The sequence below is a fragment of the Hippopotamus amphibius genome, chromosome 6 (genome assembly GCF_030028045.1).
Source record: "Hippopotamus amphibius kiboko isolate mHipAmp2 chromosome 6, mHipAmp2.hap2, whole genome shotgun sequence".
NCBI lineage: Eukaryota > Metazoa > Chordata > Mammalia > Artiodactyla > Hippopotamidae > Hippopotamus > Hippopotamus amphibius.
The window spans coordinates 167,361,308-167,378,418 of NC_080191.1; the positions used below are offsets into that span (position 1 = coordinate 167,361,308).

Below are 17,111 nucleotides of genomic sequence, written 5' to 3' on the forward strand. Positions count from 1 at the left end.
AATAAAATGGACAATCAGGATGAAATGGACAGATTCTTAGAAAGGTATAAGCTTCCAAGACTAAATCAGGAAGAAATAGAAAATATGAGCAGACCAACCACAAGTAATTGAAACTGTGATTAAAAATCTTCCAACAAACGAAAGTCCAGGACCAGATTGGATTCACAGGTGAATTTAATCAAACATTTAGAGACGAGCTAATGCTCATCCTTCACAAGCTCTTCCAAGAAATTGCAGAGGAGGAACACTCCCAAACTCATTCCATGAGGCCACCATCAACCTGATACCAAAACCAGACAAAGATACTGCAAGAAAAGAAAATTACAGACCAATATCACTGATGAATTTAGATGCAAAAATCCTCAACAAAATACTAGCCAACAGAATCCAGCAACACATTAAAAGGATCATACACCATGATCAAGTGGGGTTTATCCCTGGAATGCAGGATTCTTCAAAATACATAAATCAATCAATGTGATACACCATATTAACAAATTGAAGGATAAAAACTACATGATCATCTCAATAGATGCAGAAAAAGCTTTTGACAAAATTCAACACCCATTTATGATAAAAACTCTCCAGAAGGTGGGCATAGAGGGAACCTACCTCCACATAATAAAGGCCATATATGACAAACCCACAGCAAACATCATTCTCAATGGTTAAAAACTGAAAGCCTTCCCTCTAAGATCAGGAACAAGACAAGGATGTCCACTCTCACCATTACTATTCAACATAGTTTTGGAAGTTGCCACAGCAATCAGAGAAGAAAAAGAAATAAAAGGAATCCAAATTGGAAAAGAAGTAAAACTGTCACTGTTCGAAGATAACATGATACTACACATAGAAAATCCTAAAGATGCCACCAGAAAATGACTTGAGCTAATCAATGAAATTGGTAAAGTTGCAGGATACAAAATTAACACACAGAAATCTCTTGCCTTTCTGTACACTAACAATGAAAGATCAGAAAGAGAAATTAAGGAAACAATCCCATTCACCATTGCAACAAAAAGAATGGAAGTCATATTGCACCATGGGGAACCTTCAGGAAAGGAAGAGCAAGTGGTGAGAGGTTGTAAAGTCACAGATTGACAGCTTCCAAAGGCTGGGACTAGACTAGGCCCTGGTTGAGTTTGGCCCACTGATTATTTAAAAAAAAAAAAAAGAAAATTCCAAAGTTTATAATAGGGCTATTTTACATAAACATACAGATTTCTGGCTTCCCTTCCAAACTTGAAAGATCTGATTGCACTGGGCCTGCGACTTATAGGCCAGCAGTTGCCGGAGGCAGGGGACAGCTTCCTCTCAGCTGTCCAAAGTTTATAATAGGGCTATTTTACATAAACATACAGATTTCTGGCTTCCCTTCCAAACTTGAAAGATCTGATTGCACTGGGCCTGCGACTTATAGGCCAGCAGTTGCCGGAGGCAGGGGACAGCTTCCTCTCAGCTTCCCCTTGTCGCCTACCTGCCTCAGCGAGTTTCCTGATCCACAGAAGTAGGTTTTGCACCTGTGCTCTCTGCCTAAGCTCTTGAGTAAGGCTTATGAAGAAGAAGTGGACAGCCCCTCCCCCTCCCCAGGATGCCCTGACAGTGAGGTAAGCTTAGCTGGGAGTCCTAACAGAGTTTATCTGTGGATTTCTCTAGAATTGTTTGATCACCAACAAAAAAGAAGAAGAGCGCTCCTGATCTGTTATTTAATCCCTTGATACATGTGCCCTGCCTGTGGTTAAGAGAAGTAAAACACTAGGCTCTAAACTTCACAAACACAGCACCTGTTTAGAGAAAAATTAGAGCCACCAGAGATTTTCAGGAACGCTTATCGACATGTTGAATAAAACATTAGATTTGGCACAGAATTGTTCGGTAGTGAATACAGGTGAGTAGGTTTTAATTCTTTGCATCCCTTCAGTCCAAGGATTTTAGAACACTGTACCACGGTCATGATCAGTGAAGTACAGTAATGCAAGCCACTAATGTGAGACACTTTTGTAATTTCAGTTTCCCCACAGCCACTTTAAAGAAGTAAAAAAAAATAAGCAGGTGAAATTAATTTTCATAATGTGTTTTATTTAACCCAACCTATGCAAAACATTGTTATTTCAATGTGTAAGCAATTAAAAATTATTAATGAGATATTTTATATTTTTTACTAAGTCCTCAAAACCTGTGTGTATTTTACACTAGAGCACATTTTAATTGGAACCAGCTACTTCTCTAAAACCACATGTGGTCAATGGCTGCCTTATTGGACAGTGCAGGTGTACCTGAAGTCACTTATTTTCCATAGGTTCACAAATGCAGGTAGGTGGGGAGAGAGTGGGTATGGATTTCGCGTGGATCTCATAGGGAACCGGAAAAACCGGTCAGTAAACTGATACCCTCTGATATATGAACCACATCCTCTGGGTTCTTTCCTGCCCTCCAGTGTGCCGGCTCTATCCTGTCCCCTCTTTTTCTTCGTCTCCCTTTTTGTTGCCGAATTAAGAGTGTGAACAGGACAGGGTATGGCAGGGGGAAGGTGTGGACTGGCTTCCTGGCCTGGCCCTTGGAGGCTGAGGACCTTGGGCAAGTTACTTAACCTTCCAAATCTCAGATTTCTTGTCTACGAATTTGTCTGTGAGTTCTGAGGATCAAATAAAATAATAAATGTAAACTCCACAACACCAAAGAGATACTGTAGGAGTTTTCAAGATTTTCATGATTATTTTTCAAGATTTTCATGATGACTTTTCAAGATTTATATGTGTTTGGTGGAAGAGGCAGTGGGGAAAAAGAGACGTGAGAACATTTTTTTAATACGCACTAAATCCCAAGTCTCGCTCTATTCCTTTTTCAGTACTTGGTGCTTAAAATCTCCCCTGGCTCTTGTAAGCCATGATTTCAGCCCAAAGCACTCTGAGACTGAGTTATGCAGATGTACTAAAAATAAATTTGATTTTTTTTTAAAGTTTCAGTTTTTGCCTGAATTTGTCTAATTATATGGGGTGCCTGATGATAACGGGGAAGACCTCAAAGAGTACTCTGTAGGAGTGTATCCTGATTATGCTGCAAAATGACTGGGGAGGGAGGTTCACGGGTGCAATCGAGGCACACGAGGATGGCAAGAAGGCCATTATACAGAAGACACCACTTTCTCCCCCCTGCAGGCTCCCCCACCATGAAAGTGCGCCTGGTGGATGTCCAGGAGCCTTAGCAGACTTAAACCTCTCCAGTTCCTAAAGCCAGCATCACTCCAAGTAGCTCAGAGGCTCAGGCCCTTTGAGAAACTATAATAAAAAGAAGGGAAGACTTACCAGTTCATTCTCCTCTCCTGGGTTGAGCAAAGCCCGATGGTCCTTCCTGATTTTCTCCTCCATCTGAACTGGACTGCCCGGCTAATTCCTTGGGGAAATGTCAGAACCACCCGGGATTCTGTGAACTCAAAACAATCACTACTTGTCAGTGCTGTTCTCAGGTGCATTTAAAATCTCTTAACACACGCCTTACCTATTAGGCTAACAAAGGAAAGCAAGGAAATACTTTCCTCTGCTACAGGATTGGTCTGTTAATCTATCCTTTTTTTTTTTTTTTATTCTTAGTAGTTATTTGCTGAGCTAGATGCAATTGCCGCCAGACTTAAGTTATTGAACTAGGAAGATAAATAATTTCATGTCTGTCCATAAATATCTCAGCCAATGAATAGGAATAGCTACTTTGCCAGAAACCTGAGACTGAAGGATTAACCAGTGAAAGATGACGGAACACCTTATGGCCTTTGGAAAAGTAATGAGCCTATCGGGAGTGACAATGAAAATTGAAGGAAGAGGTTTTGGTTCATGACAGGAAATGTAGGGATGATTTTGGAATCGGGAAAATCTGAATTTTAATCCCTGTTCTACTGATGACTCTGGACAAAATCACTTAAAATCTGAAATTTAGTTTTCTAATCTATAACACGTCAACAAGAAGGACAGAGCTGATGTGAGGATCTAAGATGATGTTTGTAAAAGCCCAACTATAGCACGTGTCACACTCAATAAGAGACCACCATCATCACACTAATCAAAAAGAAATGGACTTTTTATTTATTTTATTTTTTTTATTTGTTGCAGTGATTTTTTTTAAATTTATTTATTATTTTTGGGGGGGTACACCAAGTTCAATCATCTGTTTTTATACACATATCCCCGTATTCCCTCCCTTCCTTGACTCCCCCCCACCCTCCCCGTCCCAGTCCTCTAAGGCATCTTCCATCCTCAAGCTGAACTCCCTTTGTTATACAACAACTTCCCACTGACTATCTATTTTACAGTTGGTAGTATATATATGTCTGTGCTACTCTCTCGCTTCGTCTCAGCTTCCCCTTCACCCCCCGCCCCCTCCCAAACCTCGAGTTCTCCAGTCCATTCTCTGCACCTGTGTCCTTGTTCTTGTCACTGAGTTCATCAGTAAGAAATGGACTTTTTAAAAGTAAAGTATAATAATGATTTGATTTCTTTCACTTTCTCTTTTTAGTTTAAAAAGTTTTCAGACAAGTAAAGCAGATGGAGGGAGGAGGAGCTGGGAAGGCTAAATAGTGGGCGTGTCATCTAGATTTCAACAACTGCATAATTCCCACTGAACTTCATATTTTAATCCAAAAAAAATGGGTGCACTTTGATCCGCTCAGGATGTTACCGTAACAACGGCTACTCTGCGCTGAGGCCAAATAGAAATACAAAGACAGATTTTGGAGGAAGAGAGAGTTGCCTTTATTTTTCTGCCAGGCAGAAGGGAAGACACAGCAGGCTAGCGCCTCAAGAACTGTGTCCCACCCCACCCCCACCCCCCGCCTTCTTGGGGGTCGGGGAAGATTTCATAGGTGGGGCTCGCAGTTGGGGGTATGTGATAAGGATCAATGTGGTGAGGTCTTGCATTCTTTTTGCTTCACATTATTTCAAAACAGTCATAGCTGGTGTTAGGCCACCCGGTAATTGCAGTTCGACAGTCTGTTAATTGTCCATTTGTCTCTGGTTTATCGGCTGGAGACCTTCTTTCTGAAATGCAAAGAACACTACAGGGAGTGATTTCTTACAGTGGTCGTATGGAATGCAGCTTCCAAGTTGCAATAAGGTTAGGGAGTGAGAGGCAGGATGTAATTCACATAGAGTTAGGGGTGATAGGTGTCACGTGTACTTTGTATAGTATCAGGGAGTTTTGTGGAGTAAAAATCTAGTTACTACAGATCAGTGACAGCTAAAGTAAAACAAGGAATGATTAACTCTTTCAGGCCAGGTTATCTTTCTCCTCTAGCCTGTTCAACGTTCTCTTTGTTTTCCTTGTTCAAAAGGAAAAAGAACAATCACATCTATTTCTATTGCAACAATTTCCCTCGCTGCTAGTTCATTCCTTCCATATCAACGGAGAAGGGATAGCGGGCTTAGTTCTTGTCTGGCTGAGGATAAAACTTCAGTTTTGATCCATTTGCCAAACACCAGTTCTCTGGCCCAGGGGCCCATCTATTTCCTACTTCTATTGGTTAATTTGTTCATGATACAAACTTTTATCATCGTATTGCCTTTTGATTACATCTAGTCCTGATGCAATAACATCAGGGTGCAATAACTGAACAAAACTCTTGCAGCTTTGGCCACGGAAGAAAATTTACTAGGAATGACTACTACTCGAGGGAGATGTTTGGCACTTTCCACTGCCCGAAATAGTTGCTGGTTGCCTTGGGGGGATCCAGTGCCCACCTTGAAATTCAGGAGAGGTCAAAATGCTCTCTGGCTCAGGAGAAAGTGGCTGATAAGAATAAACAGACAATTACAGCTTTTCATGCCAGAGGGGCTACTGAGGTGTCCACACGATAGAAGAACATGCCATCACAAGGGTCGCACATGACGTAGCACCAACCTCAAGTAGAGTTCAGGTTTGGAGAAGAGTCCTCAATTTTAGTAAAACCTAAAGAAAGACTTGAGGGGCAGTCATCGTTCACTTCTTATTGATCAGCTATTCACTCATATTTTTTGCTAGAAGAAGTCATACTTTCTCTGGGAAGCATGACTTCAGATACAAGCACCAAAGATGAGTCCTGACGTGTCTTAGAGTGGACACGTGACCCAGTTCTTAACAGTAAAATACAAGGGAAAGAGCTGGGGACGGGAGTCTTCTGGGAAAAAATGCCCTATTGACAAAAGAGAGAGAATTTTTTCTTCCTTTACTTTCTTCCTTCCTTTAAAAATGATATGTGAGGATGCAATGCTTAGAGCATCTTCAGATGATGAGGAAGATAAAAGTCACCATGCTAATGATGGTGGAGTGGAGGGTCAAGGGCTTAGATCCTTGTGAACCCCTGAGCCACAGCAACTAACCTGAGACCCCCTAGCTCTAGACACCTTGTGAAACATATAATTAAATGTTATTAATAAAGCCATTGTTGTCTGTGGTTTCTGTTACAGCCCAAAGATACAAAATATAACACTCATAGCAACTCCATTCAGCGTTTACTCAACAATTATGCGTTGAACAACAGATATTCCAGACATTGTGCAGAGCCCTTGGGAGTCAGTGGTGTAAAGGAGAGAGCCACCACCCGAGGGAGTTTGTAGTTGCTTGGGAGACACAGGCCAGTAAACAGCCTCTTAAATAGGAAGGACATCAAACTCAGACGTAATGGGATAATAACAGCTTCCTGAAGGAAATGACACCTATGGTGACATCTCAAAGATGAGCGCACGTTAACCAGATGGAAGGGATAGGGGATAGTGGCGGATGGTGAGCACATTCTAGACCAGAGAGGAGAACAGAATGTGTGAAAAGGTTCAAGAGAGGTGAGAAAATACAGCTTATTGGGGGTATCAAGAGATATCAAAGTAAGATCTCAGAACAGAGGAAATGAGGGGGAGTGTTGGGCAATGAGCATGAAGTGTAAACACAGGTGTACCCGCCAGGAAGAGCTTGTGCACCGAGTGCAACCGGTTGACCTTGAAGTTCGGGAAGTCCTGAGCCCTTGCTGCAGCCACCAGAGGACATGCCCTGTGTAGAAAATAATCTCGTCTGCTTTACACCCTGCCTCCCGGAGGACCTGCCGCAGGTAGTAAAGCTCAAAGGATCTATGGACAGGTGCCCACAAGCAGGAGCCAGCCAGTCACCCCTCAGTGGCTTGGCCGGCCCCTTGAAGGCCCATGAGAGGAAGAGCCACCTACTGTGTTTATGCAGTGGGGGGTGGCGGGCAGGAGGGTTGGGCTGGGAATGGCAGGGAAGCAGACCCAGCCTTGGTGGGAGGGGCTTCCTAGAGGCTGCTTAGCCATAGCGCTCAGGAGGTTGTAACGTAAACTGACACTTTCCCAATCTTTTCCATCTGAAGAGACCAGATTCCTAATTACCTGTGACTGGAAGCAGAACACGGTGATGAACCCCAAAGGCAAACACCCCACCAATGAGACCCTGTCAGCATCATATGCAAGCAGGTAGGGGCCTCCAGAGACAGGAAGGAAGGGAGGAGCCAGATGAGGAAACACAAAAGGAAAATAGAGTAAAATGCTCGTTTTACACAAGGGACTGAAGAGGGGATAATACTCCAGAAGCCATGTCTTAGCACTTTAAAGGGTCTTTCTGTCCAGAGTGAAGCCAGAGGAAGTAAGTGACTGAGAGAATATCTCCCCAGACAATCCTTGACTCAAAACACAATTACCAGAAAACAAAAAAGAAACGCAGAGATGGAAAGAGGTTTACTCAAAGCCACACAGCAAAATAATGGCAGATCCAGGACGCAGAGCCAGGTCTCTTGGTTCCAGTCCAGTTTATTTCAGCCAGGAAATACCTCCGCCTTTCCTGCTGTATTTGCTCTGGAACTCTGCTCTGACTCTGGAGAGGTGAAGGGCATGCAGGGTTACATGGATTAGGGGAGAGGGGATGTCTCCACCTTTAGTCCATGAGGCTTAGAGATGAAGAAGCAACAGGCATAGCGGAGTGTATTAGAACCACGCGTCACACTCCTATGGGGCAGGGACAAGATGCCCTCTCCCCACTTCCCCATGACCTAGAGGAAAACAAGTCCGGATGTGGATGTCTCATCTAGATTTCTCTACTGACCGCTGGAGCCTTACTGGAGCATCCCATCTCACAAACCTTGTTGAATACCTACATGAACAAGACTGTTTAGTGAAGGTAAGCTGACTGCTACAACCACAGTGAACTATAACAATTTGCAGTGGTTTAACACAGCAGAAGTGTGGGTCTAAGTTTGTGGTGATGGCGGGGTGGGGCATTGGTGGAACAATGGGGGGGGTGCTCTTCTCCACGCAGTGATTCAGAAGCCTGGGTCCTTCCACCTTGTGTCTCCACTACCTTCAACAAGAGGCGTCCGAGGCTGCTTTGATTGCATAAGAGGGGGAATGCATGGGGGAGAGTTAATGAAGCTTTCTATGGACTACTCCTTGAAGAAGTACTCTGTACTTCTGCCAAAAGACTGGCTAGCACTTGTCAGATGACCACACCTCACTGCCAAGTTGATTAGGAAATGTGGTCCACCTGTGTGCCAGGAAGAAGAGGAAATGAACTTGGCGGTCATCCAGCAGTCTCTCCCACGGAGACCCTGTGATGATCCCAGTGAGGGGCAAAGGGGTGGATTGGGTCGGATCCTTTTCCTCAGAAGACTCAGAGTCTGATGAAAGAGGCAAAACCACGCGGAGGTGACTGCGATACGAGGAAGAAGAGGGGGTGGCCTGGGTTATTGCAGACTAAGGAGGATTAACACACCATAGGCCACTCCACACCCTATTAACTCCTCCACGAAATTGACTCCAGCAACCCTGCAGGAATCTCACCTGATACAGATAAAATCCCATTTCATCCCTATTACACAATTAAAGACAGTCTAGGTGCTTCACTACTAGTTCTAATCTTACTACTATGATATATGATTGAGGGGCTTTGTGGGCTCTTTGCAACTCTGACCACAAAGTGAGGAAGATACTTGAATTTCAGTAAGTGGCTAATCCTCCATCTGAAATACGGATTCCAGAATGTTGGCAAATGTCCACTCTTTAACGACACTCCGTCTGTTTACGGGCAGAGCTGCCCAACATTTGCCCCTTCTATGCCCTACCTCCACTCAACCAAAATAACCCACACGTTCTCCACGACCAGACCAGACCAGAGGGAGCTCCCTTTAGGAAACAGAAATATGGTGAAGGCATGGTTTGTCTTTCTCACTCTCTGTCTTAAATTTCTATTTAGAAAATCAGCAAATTGAGAATTTGGTGAATGTGTCAAAACTTAGATGAATAGAAACAAAATTGTATCTTATCTGGGGACAAAAAACAGAGCCCAAACTGTGAACAGGAACCTTCCCTTTTTATCCCTCAACTCCTTCTTGTCTCGTTAATTGATTTAGCAACAGCTCCTAAGCGCTCTGACCAGGGTTAGGACTGAAGGGGGTGTGGAAATGAACCACACTCTGATCATGTCCTTTGTGAGTTCACAGTCTAGCAAGGAAAAAGTCAAAAACGCGACTTTGCCATCAGGGGAAAAAAGTGGAATGAACCAGAGAGCACAGGTGGAGAATTGTCCGCAAGAGAGAGAAAATCTCAGAATCTGTGAGCTCAAAGGACTGACAAAATGCCTCGTCCAGGGTCCTATTCACTTTGGTGGGGTTACGGAGAACTTTGAGAATCTGGGGAACTTTGTACATTTTCTCCGCCCAAGAATAATACATCTATGCCTATGTGAATAAAATTTTACTTACATCAGACTTTGCTTACCCCTTATCTGGCCCAATCCCTTCATTTTATAGTTCATGAATTTGTTAAACAAATACTTATTGGGAGCTTCCTTTCTAGAAGGCCCTGTTCAAGGTGTTGGAAGTATAGCAGTGATCAAAGCAGACAAACATCACTGCCCACGAAGCTGACATTTCAGCGGGGAAAGACTGACCACACAAGGAAACGAGTAAAATTCACAGTTGGGAACATAGTGACGTTGCTGTGGACAGAAACGAGGTTAGAAATGGGACTAGGCAGTGTCAGTGGGGCGTCTGGAGTGAGGGAGTGGAGGACAGAAGGAGAGGTGGAGTTGCATTTTAAATAAATTGGGCAGCAAAGGTACTGCTGACAAGGTAACATTAGAGTTAAGGAGAGAAGGTTCTGGGTAAAGGGAATATCGAGTGTCCAAATGCTGAAGCTGGGGGCCAGGAAGGAAGGCAGTGTGCCCAGACCTGCATATGCGAGGGGTGCAGCCACAGGACTGGAGGCAGAGAGGCAGTGCTGGGGGCCTGGTATATTTGGCACCTAGAGCAGTTAGTTGTTGTTTTTTTTTTTCAAGTCAAGTATGGTTGCTGTACAATATTATGTAAGTTGTAGGAGTACAATATGGTGATTCACAGTTTTTAAAGGTTTTACTCCATTTATATTTATTATAATAAAATATTGACTCTATTCCCCATGTGGTACAATGTATCCTTGTAGCTTCTTTTACACTTAATAGTTTGTACCGCCCACTTCCCCACCCCTCTCCTCACTGGTAACCACTAGTTTGTTCTCCACATCTGTGTCTGTTTCTTTTCTGTCTTATTCACTAGTTTATTGTATTCTTTAGATTCCACATATAAGTGACATGTGACATCATATGGTGTTTATCTTTCTCTGTCGAGCAGATCATTCTTTATGCTGCCTCCTCTATATGACGCATGATTTTCAATTTGTGAAATGAAATGAGAACAAATAGAAAATCAACATCGATGCCAAAATGGCCTGTGATTGGATTTTGTACATATAATTACACCAGTAAAGAGATTTTAACAATAAAAAATAAAATAAATATTACTGTGCACAAGGAAAGAAGTAATGGATTGGGCTTCCCTGGTGGCGCAGCGGTTGAGAATCCGCCTGCCAATGCAGGGGACACAGGTTCGATCCCTGCTCCAGGAAGATCCCATGTGCCGCGGAGCAACTAAGCCCGTGTGCCACAACTATTGAGCCTGTGCTCTAGAGCCCGTGAGCCACAACTATTGAGCCCATGTGCTGCAGCTACTGAAGCCCATGCACCTAGAGCCTGTGCTCTGCAACAAGAGAAGCCATGGCAATGAGAAGCCCACACAACACAATGAAGAGTAGCCCCCACTCACCGCAACTAAAAAAAAAACCCGTGCACAGCAAAAAAGACCCAACACAGCCAATAAAATAAATTAATTAATTAAAAAAAGAAGTAATGGATTAATATTTTTAAATTTTATTAATGTATTTTTACAAAAAAAATTCATGCTTTGTAATTAATAGTAATATTGTGGTAACTAATATATGAATTTTTAAAAAATCAAAACTCCTGCAAAAGGTAAAATCTGGGCAACTATGAAATTGTTCTATGCAATGTAAAATTTTATTTTCTTGACCCACTCTTTAGTTTTAAAACAAACAATTGAAAATTTGAAAAGAAAAATAAATTTGAATTTTAAAGATATTATTCAAATTCAGTAAAATATTTCAAGTATGAACTAAAATTTGCACTTACCAAACACAGGTTTTTCAACTTGCAATGTGCATTCTGTTCTACTTTTTTTGAAGAAATACCTAGGAAGAAAAAACTAGATAACTAAATTAAAGCCAGAAGATGGAAATCTGGGGCTTCCCTGGTAGCACAGTGTTTACGAATCCACCTGCCAGTGCAGGGGACACGGTTTCAATCCCTGGACCAGGAAGATCCCACATGCTGCAGAGCAACTAAGTCCATGGGCCACAACCACTGAGCCTGTGCTGTAGAGCCCACGAGCCACAACTATTGAGCCCACATGCCACAACTACTGAAGCCCACACGCCTAGCACCTGTGCTCTGCAGCAAGAAAAGCTACCACAGTGAGAAGCCTGCACACCGCAATGAAGGGTAGCCCCTGCTCGCCACAACTAGAGAAAGCCCAACACAACCAATTATAAAAATTAAATTAATAAATTTATTTTTAAAAAAAAAGGAAGATGGAAATCTGAACTTACTAACTAAGTTAGATTTTACATGGTTGGCAAAAGCATCCCCTGGAGTTGTTAGCTTAGCTGGTCAACCTCTTCAGCTCTTCTCCATCCGATTCTGCCCACGTGCATGAGAAGCTGCCGTGTGCAAACACTGTTCTAGGCCCCGACATGAGAATCTAGTGATGAAGGAGGCTGGAACCCTGCCCTTGAGCTCAATCTGCCGGACCCACGCTCTGGAATCGAGTTCTCCTGTACTCTCTACTTGCCTCCAGCTGCTCTTAGCAACCATATCCCAGAAGGGCATCGACAAGCTCCTCTCTCATAGACAGGCTCAAGTTTAACTTATCACTGATATGCAAACCACTCATTGCTTAGCTGGAGCCTTTGACGTATCTTCCTCCTATAGAAACTGGGTGGTTCAGAATCTATTGGCAGACAGAGGGAGGGAATATGGGGATATGTGTATAAAAACAGATGATTGAACTTGGTGTACCCCCCCCAAAATAATAAATAAATAAAATAAATAAATAAAAATAAATAAATAAATAAAAATTTTTAAAAATGAATAAAGAGAAACCTCAACTAAATTGTATTGTAAATCAACTATACTCCAACAAAATTTAAAAAAAAAAAAGAATCTATTGGCAGAAGTTATGACTTTTGAAAGTGATTATTGGAATTTTTGAACTTGGGCCCAGGGACTTCTGATGAGAGTATGTGAATCAAAGGGAAAGGAAATATTCCACCTCACCCTCTTTGTGCTGTGACCTGGCCAGTTAGGAACAGGCTCCCCTCTTCTGCTGAAGTCTTTTCTCTGGAGTGCTCATTTCTGCTCCTATTCTAGGCGTGACTGCCCCTCCATCTGCCCTCCACAGGGGCAGAGACACAAGTTAGGTAGCTGACCTAGTTTTTCCATGGCCCTCATGGGAGTCAAGAAAGAGAACTTGGATCAAATCCTAGGCTCCACTTGGTCTTCATCATAAAATTTACTTTATGTGGTACAGATACTGTGATTTGATGTGGGCCATTGAAACAGTTATTATTTTTTATTTAAGTGCTCCAGTTTGAGATTTTTTTTTTAATGTCTCTTCGGTCATTAAATAAGTATTAATTTATTTACTCTATTATGGATCAATTCTATTTTACTAACACTTTATGTGTCCCAGGCTTGGCGGCCCTCACTGCCCTTGGGTCCACCAACTTTGCTTTGGGGACTATTCCTGTAGCATTTTATGCATACATCAATAATGGCTCTTATTATCCTCAAGGGAAAGAACCATTCATCTTCAAATTCAAGTACTTAGCTCAGGGAGTGGCAGATATGTCAGGTGTTCAATAAATATTGTGTAGATGAATAAATTGCTCTTTCCCTGCCTAGGAAATCTGCTTCACACTATTCCATTTTTCAGATTAGGTGAGTGCTTACAGAATTTTTCCTTTAGGTTGGTCAGTGGCAGAGCAGAAAATAGAGCTACAGTAGACATTGTCTGCAGTCTGTTCAGATCCCCTTGGATGTCTTTGATGCCTCCACAGGCATTTATGTGTTTTCTTCTAGTGTACCTGCAACTCTCTGCAGAGGATTGTCCTTGAACCCTTTTGCCTGTCCTAGCAAAGAACTGAAAGTACCTGGAGTTTACTCCCCATACCCACCCGGCCCAAGCAGCCCCGAGCCAATGACTAAGACTAAAGTCTGAAGCTCTTCTCCTTTGCCAAGAGTTGGGACAGAGAAGTCACATTTACGTTCCAAGGCTCCCTGCCAGCATCGAGTTGAGGTTAATACGTTGCCCAAAATAACACTCTCCCTTGTTTTTTCTTCTCCTCCCTTACCAGTTTCTCATAGGAATACCTCTTTAATAAATATTTGCATACGAATCCTTGGAACATAAACTTGACTTCTCTGTCTGCTTCTGGGGAATCCAACTCCAGAAAAGAACTAAGGGTTAAATATTTGTGACCCCCATTATGGATCAATGGCTGTGCTCATTTCTTTTTGGGGGGATTGGGGAACTACTTACTGTATAAGCAGATTTCATCTTTCCTTCTTCTCACCTGGCTTTTATCCAGCTCCCTCACTTCAAAGCCCCCAGTTTCTTCTCTCCCTAATTAAACAATTTCCATTCAACTTCTCTGAGTTTGGTCTAACCATTCTTTCTGCCTAAGGTATTAAGATTGTTCCAGGAGAATTCAATAGTTCATTTTATGCTTCTGGAAATGTATTGATTCTTATCAAGGACTTTTGGCTTGCCAAAGCTTCTGCCACACTGTCCCGGCACTCTGTGTATTTAGTAGCAGGATAGGATCAGAATGTCTGTTTAGTTTTAAAGTCTGGAGGGCTTTCCAGATGACTGGCCACAAGAACAAATCTATACAGACTGCCAGCTGCACGGCTTGTCAGCTGAGCACCAGAACTGCCAGGGAGAAATGACTGTCCAGTGTTAACTCTGTTTGTCAGGTAAGTCACCTGCAAGAGTCTGACTAGTGGCCCAAAAGATGCCCCGGTGCTGTCAGATTGCTAAGGACAGAGTAGGTGGTTAAATATTTAATCCCACTAGAGGATTATAAGTCGAGCGAAAAGTATGGGAGACCCCTATAATTTAATGATCACACAAGAAAGCAGGTTTGCTTAGCGACAAAACCAAGCAGGCTTGCTTAGCAATGAAACTAACAACAATTCTAACAACAAAACTATACATCAAGTCAATGAGACTCACATCCCGCCCAGTGAGGTCAGTAAGTTAATGATTCCTAGGACAGGCGCCTCTGTGCACACTAAAAACAAAAATATAGGGGAAAGGTGAAGATATTCGAAGGTAGAAGACCCTCATTATACTGAAACCTGAGATGATTTACCATATTTTAGCTTATGTTACCTTAACCTTTCTGCTGATTTGAATAGCTCCATACAGTCCCAGGTTGACCATGCAGGAACAGAAAACTCCCCCACCGACATGGAGGAGGAGTTGATGATGGGAAGCTTAACATCTACTCAAGAATGAAGAAGAAGGGACTTCCCTCGTTGGGGCAGTGGTTAAGCATCCGCCTGCCAATGCAGGGGACACAGGTTCAAGCCCTGGTCTGGGAAGATCTCACATGCCCCAGAGCAACTAAGTATGTGCGCCACAACTACTGAGCCTGTGCTCTAGAACCCGCAAGCCACAACTACTGAGCCCATGTGCTGCAACTACTACAGCCTACACGCCTAGAGCCCATGCTCCGCAACAAGAGAAGCCACTCCAATGAGAAGCCCGAGCACCGCAAGGAAGAGTTGTGCTCACCACAACTAGAGAAAGTGCACGTGCAACAACAAAGACCCAACACAGCCAATAAAAATTAATTAATTTTTTTAAAAAAGGAAAAATTTTCCTCTGATTATGAAGCTGTAGCGCACTAAGTTCTCAGGTCGGCACTCCCTTGCCTGCCCGCTGTGTCTCTTGAAGGTGTCCTATACTATTAAATCCACTTCTTACTTTTCACTTTGCCTCTTGCTAAATTCTTTCTGCACTGAGACAAAAAACCCTAAGCTTAAATAAGTCCTGACACCAGATGAACAGCTTTAATTAAAAGACAGTGGGTTTGAGTCCCCTCCTAAATCACGGATCATGGGTTCAAGTCCCAGTCTAAGGGTTTGAGTCTCATCCAAGAAGTGCAGTTTCAAGATCAATACCTTGAACACTAAACTCACATCTCTGCTCGCTTCACTGCAAAAAATGCTATTGACCATTGAGACCAATGAAGGATACTGAATGGAAGAACAGTGGCATTTCCGAAATTGGTGTAGTCTCTGCTCAAAGAACAGAGGTTCAATAACATTTGTCAGTCTAAGAGGCTTCCCCAGAAAGAAAACAGCTGGGATGAGATGGGGTGGTTACAAAGATGCAGAATGGACTTAGGTATTCCAGAGTGAGCTGGACCCCAAGCTCTATCCTAAGGAGAATGTAACCCTCTACATTGATGTCCTGAAGCAAATTGATTTCTTACTAATCAATTCCAGTTGATTTAACCTGGTTGGAGAGATGAGAACTCCTTTGAGATATTCAGACGTGGGCACGGTCCAGCAGGAGTTATTCTTTTTCTCCCTCATCTGAAGGATGGATTAGATCGAACACCTTAAGGAGTGGTGTTCACATACATGCACTTTCAACCAGCTTCAAGAATACAACGTATTAAACACCATTCTACGTTTTTGCCTTTGGCTAGTGGCAATGCCTTCCTGTTGAACTTAGCCAGCAGGCGATTGCTTTGTTAAGAATGGAGTACTTAGTATTTTAACAGAGAGCAGGGATAAATGGGCGCACCTCGAAGGGAAAGAAGTCTGTCAGCAGGCTTTCCTCCCACTAGGGACTGCTTTTATAACATAAAGTTGAGAATGTGACAGTGACAAACATAGCATTTCCAAGGGAAATATACCGCAGAATAGTCTCTCAACACTGCGGGACTTGGCAGAAAAAAAATTGCAGATGAGTCTCTATGAGGACAAATGCAAGAGAGCACATTTAGGGGAATATAATCTAAGTTATTCTTTTAGGATCACAAGTCATAAGCCTGACTCATCATCAGAATCACCTGGAGAGCTTGTTAACGATACGGCTCCCCGGGACTCATTCCAGAGATTCAGAGCATGTCTGAGCCTGGGCCCAGGACTTTATTTCTATAATAAGATCCTTGGGATCTTCATGATGGGTCACGTTTGAGAACAATGTTCAAAAAAGAAACTTATGAAGTGCTACAGACAATTCCCTGGAGAGACTGGGCAAGAAGACCAACGAAACACCCCCTACAAATATGTCTGAATCTGGGCTACTTAGTACAGGTCTTTGCGTTTCGTGGGAGATTCTGTAGACTTGGAAGTCATCCAAGAAGGGCCAATTTAAAAAAGTAGTTCTTCAGGGTAGTCAGGTAATGGGACAAGAAGGGCTCCAAAATGAAGTCTGAAAAGAAAGTTGACTCTTGAAGGGCACGTAATTGATTCTGTGAACAAAGGCTAACAATAAGACACTCTGTATCTCATCTTAAATAAATAAGGAGATTAAAAAAGAATAATTTTAAACAATTAGTAAAAAGATAATATTATCATAGATAATATTTTAATTAAAATTGGATTATATTCTTTCAATTCCTAGAAGTTTACAGTGTATTCATCAGTTCATTCGTTCTCCACTTAGGCCTTCGTTTATTTAC

At 42.6% G+C, this 17,111-nt stretch overlaps 1 protein-coding gene and 2 long non-coding RNA genes across 3 annotated transcripts in view; 1 reads left to right on the forward strand and 2 right to left on the reverse strand.

Annotated features, from left to right (window-relative positions):
* The window catches only part of ATP13A5 (ATPase 13A5), a 113,955-nt gene extending 110,578 nt beyond the window's left edge, over positions 1-3,377 (reverse strand). Inside the window, exon 1 of the mRNA XM_057740176.1 lies at positions 3,306-3,377. Coding sequence (XP_057596159.1) covers positions 3,306-3,368 — 63 coding nt within the window. The 5' untranslated portion in view covers positions 3,369-3,377. The remainder of the gene's footprint in view (positions 1-3,305) is intronic.
* Positions 3,378-4,223: 846 nt separating this feature from the next.
* On the reverse strand, positions 4,224-12,189 carry LOC130854834 (uncharacterized). The gene is made up of 3 exons (XR_009054199.1): positions 11,958-12,189; positions 11,482-11,540; positions 4,224-5,027 (listed from the first exon to the last, which is right to left on the reverse strand). It is a non-coding gene; the product is annotated as an uncharacterized LOC130854834 (long non-coding RNA).
* LOC130854835 (uncharacterized) lies at positions 6,731-8,226 on the forward strand. The gene is made up of 3 exons (XR_009054200.1): positions 6,731-7,066; positions 7,340-7,442; positions 8,054-8,226. It is a non-coding gene; the product is annotated as an uncharacterized LOC130854835 (long non-coding RNA).
* Positions 12,190-17,111: the final 4,922 nt, after the last annotated feature.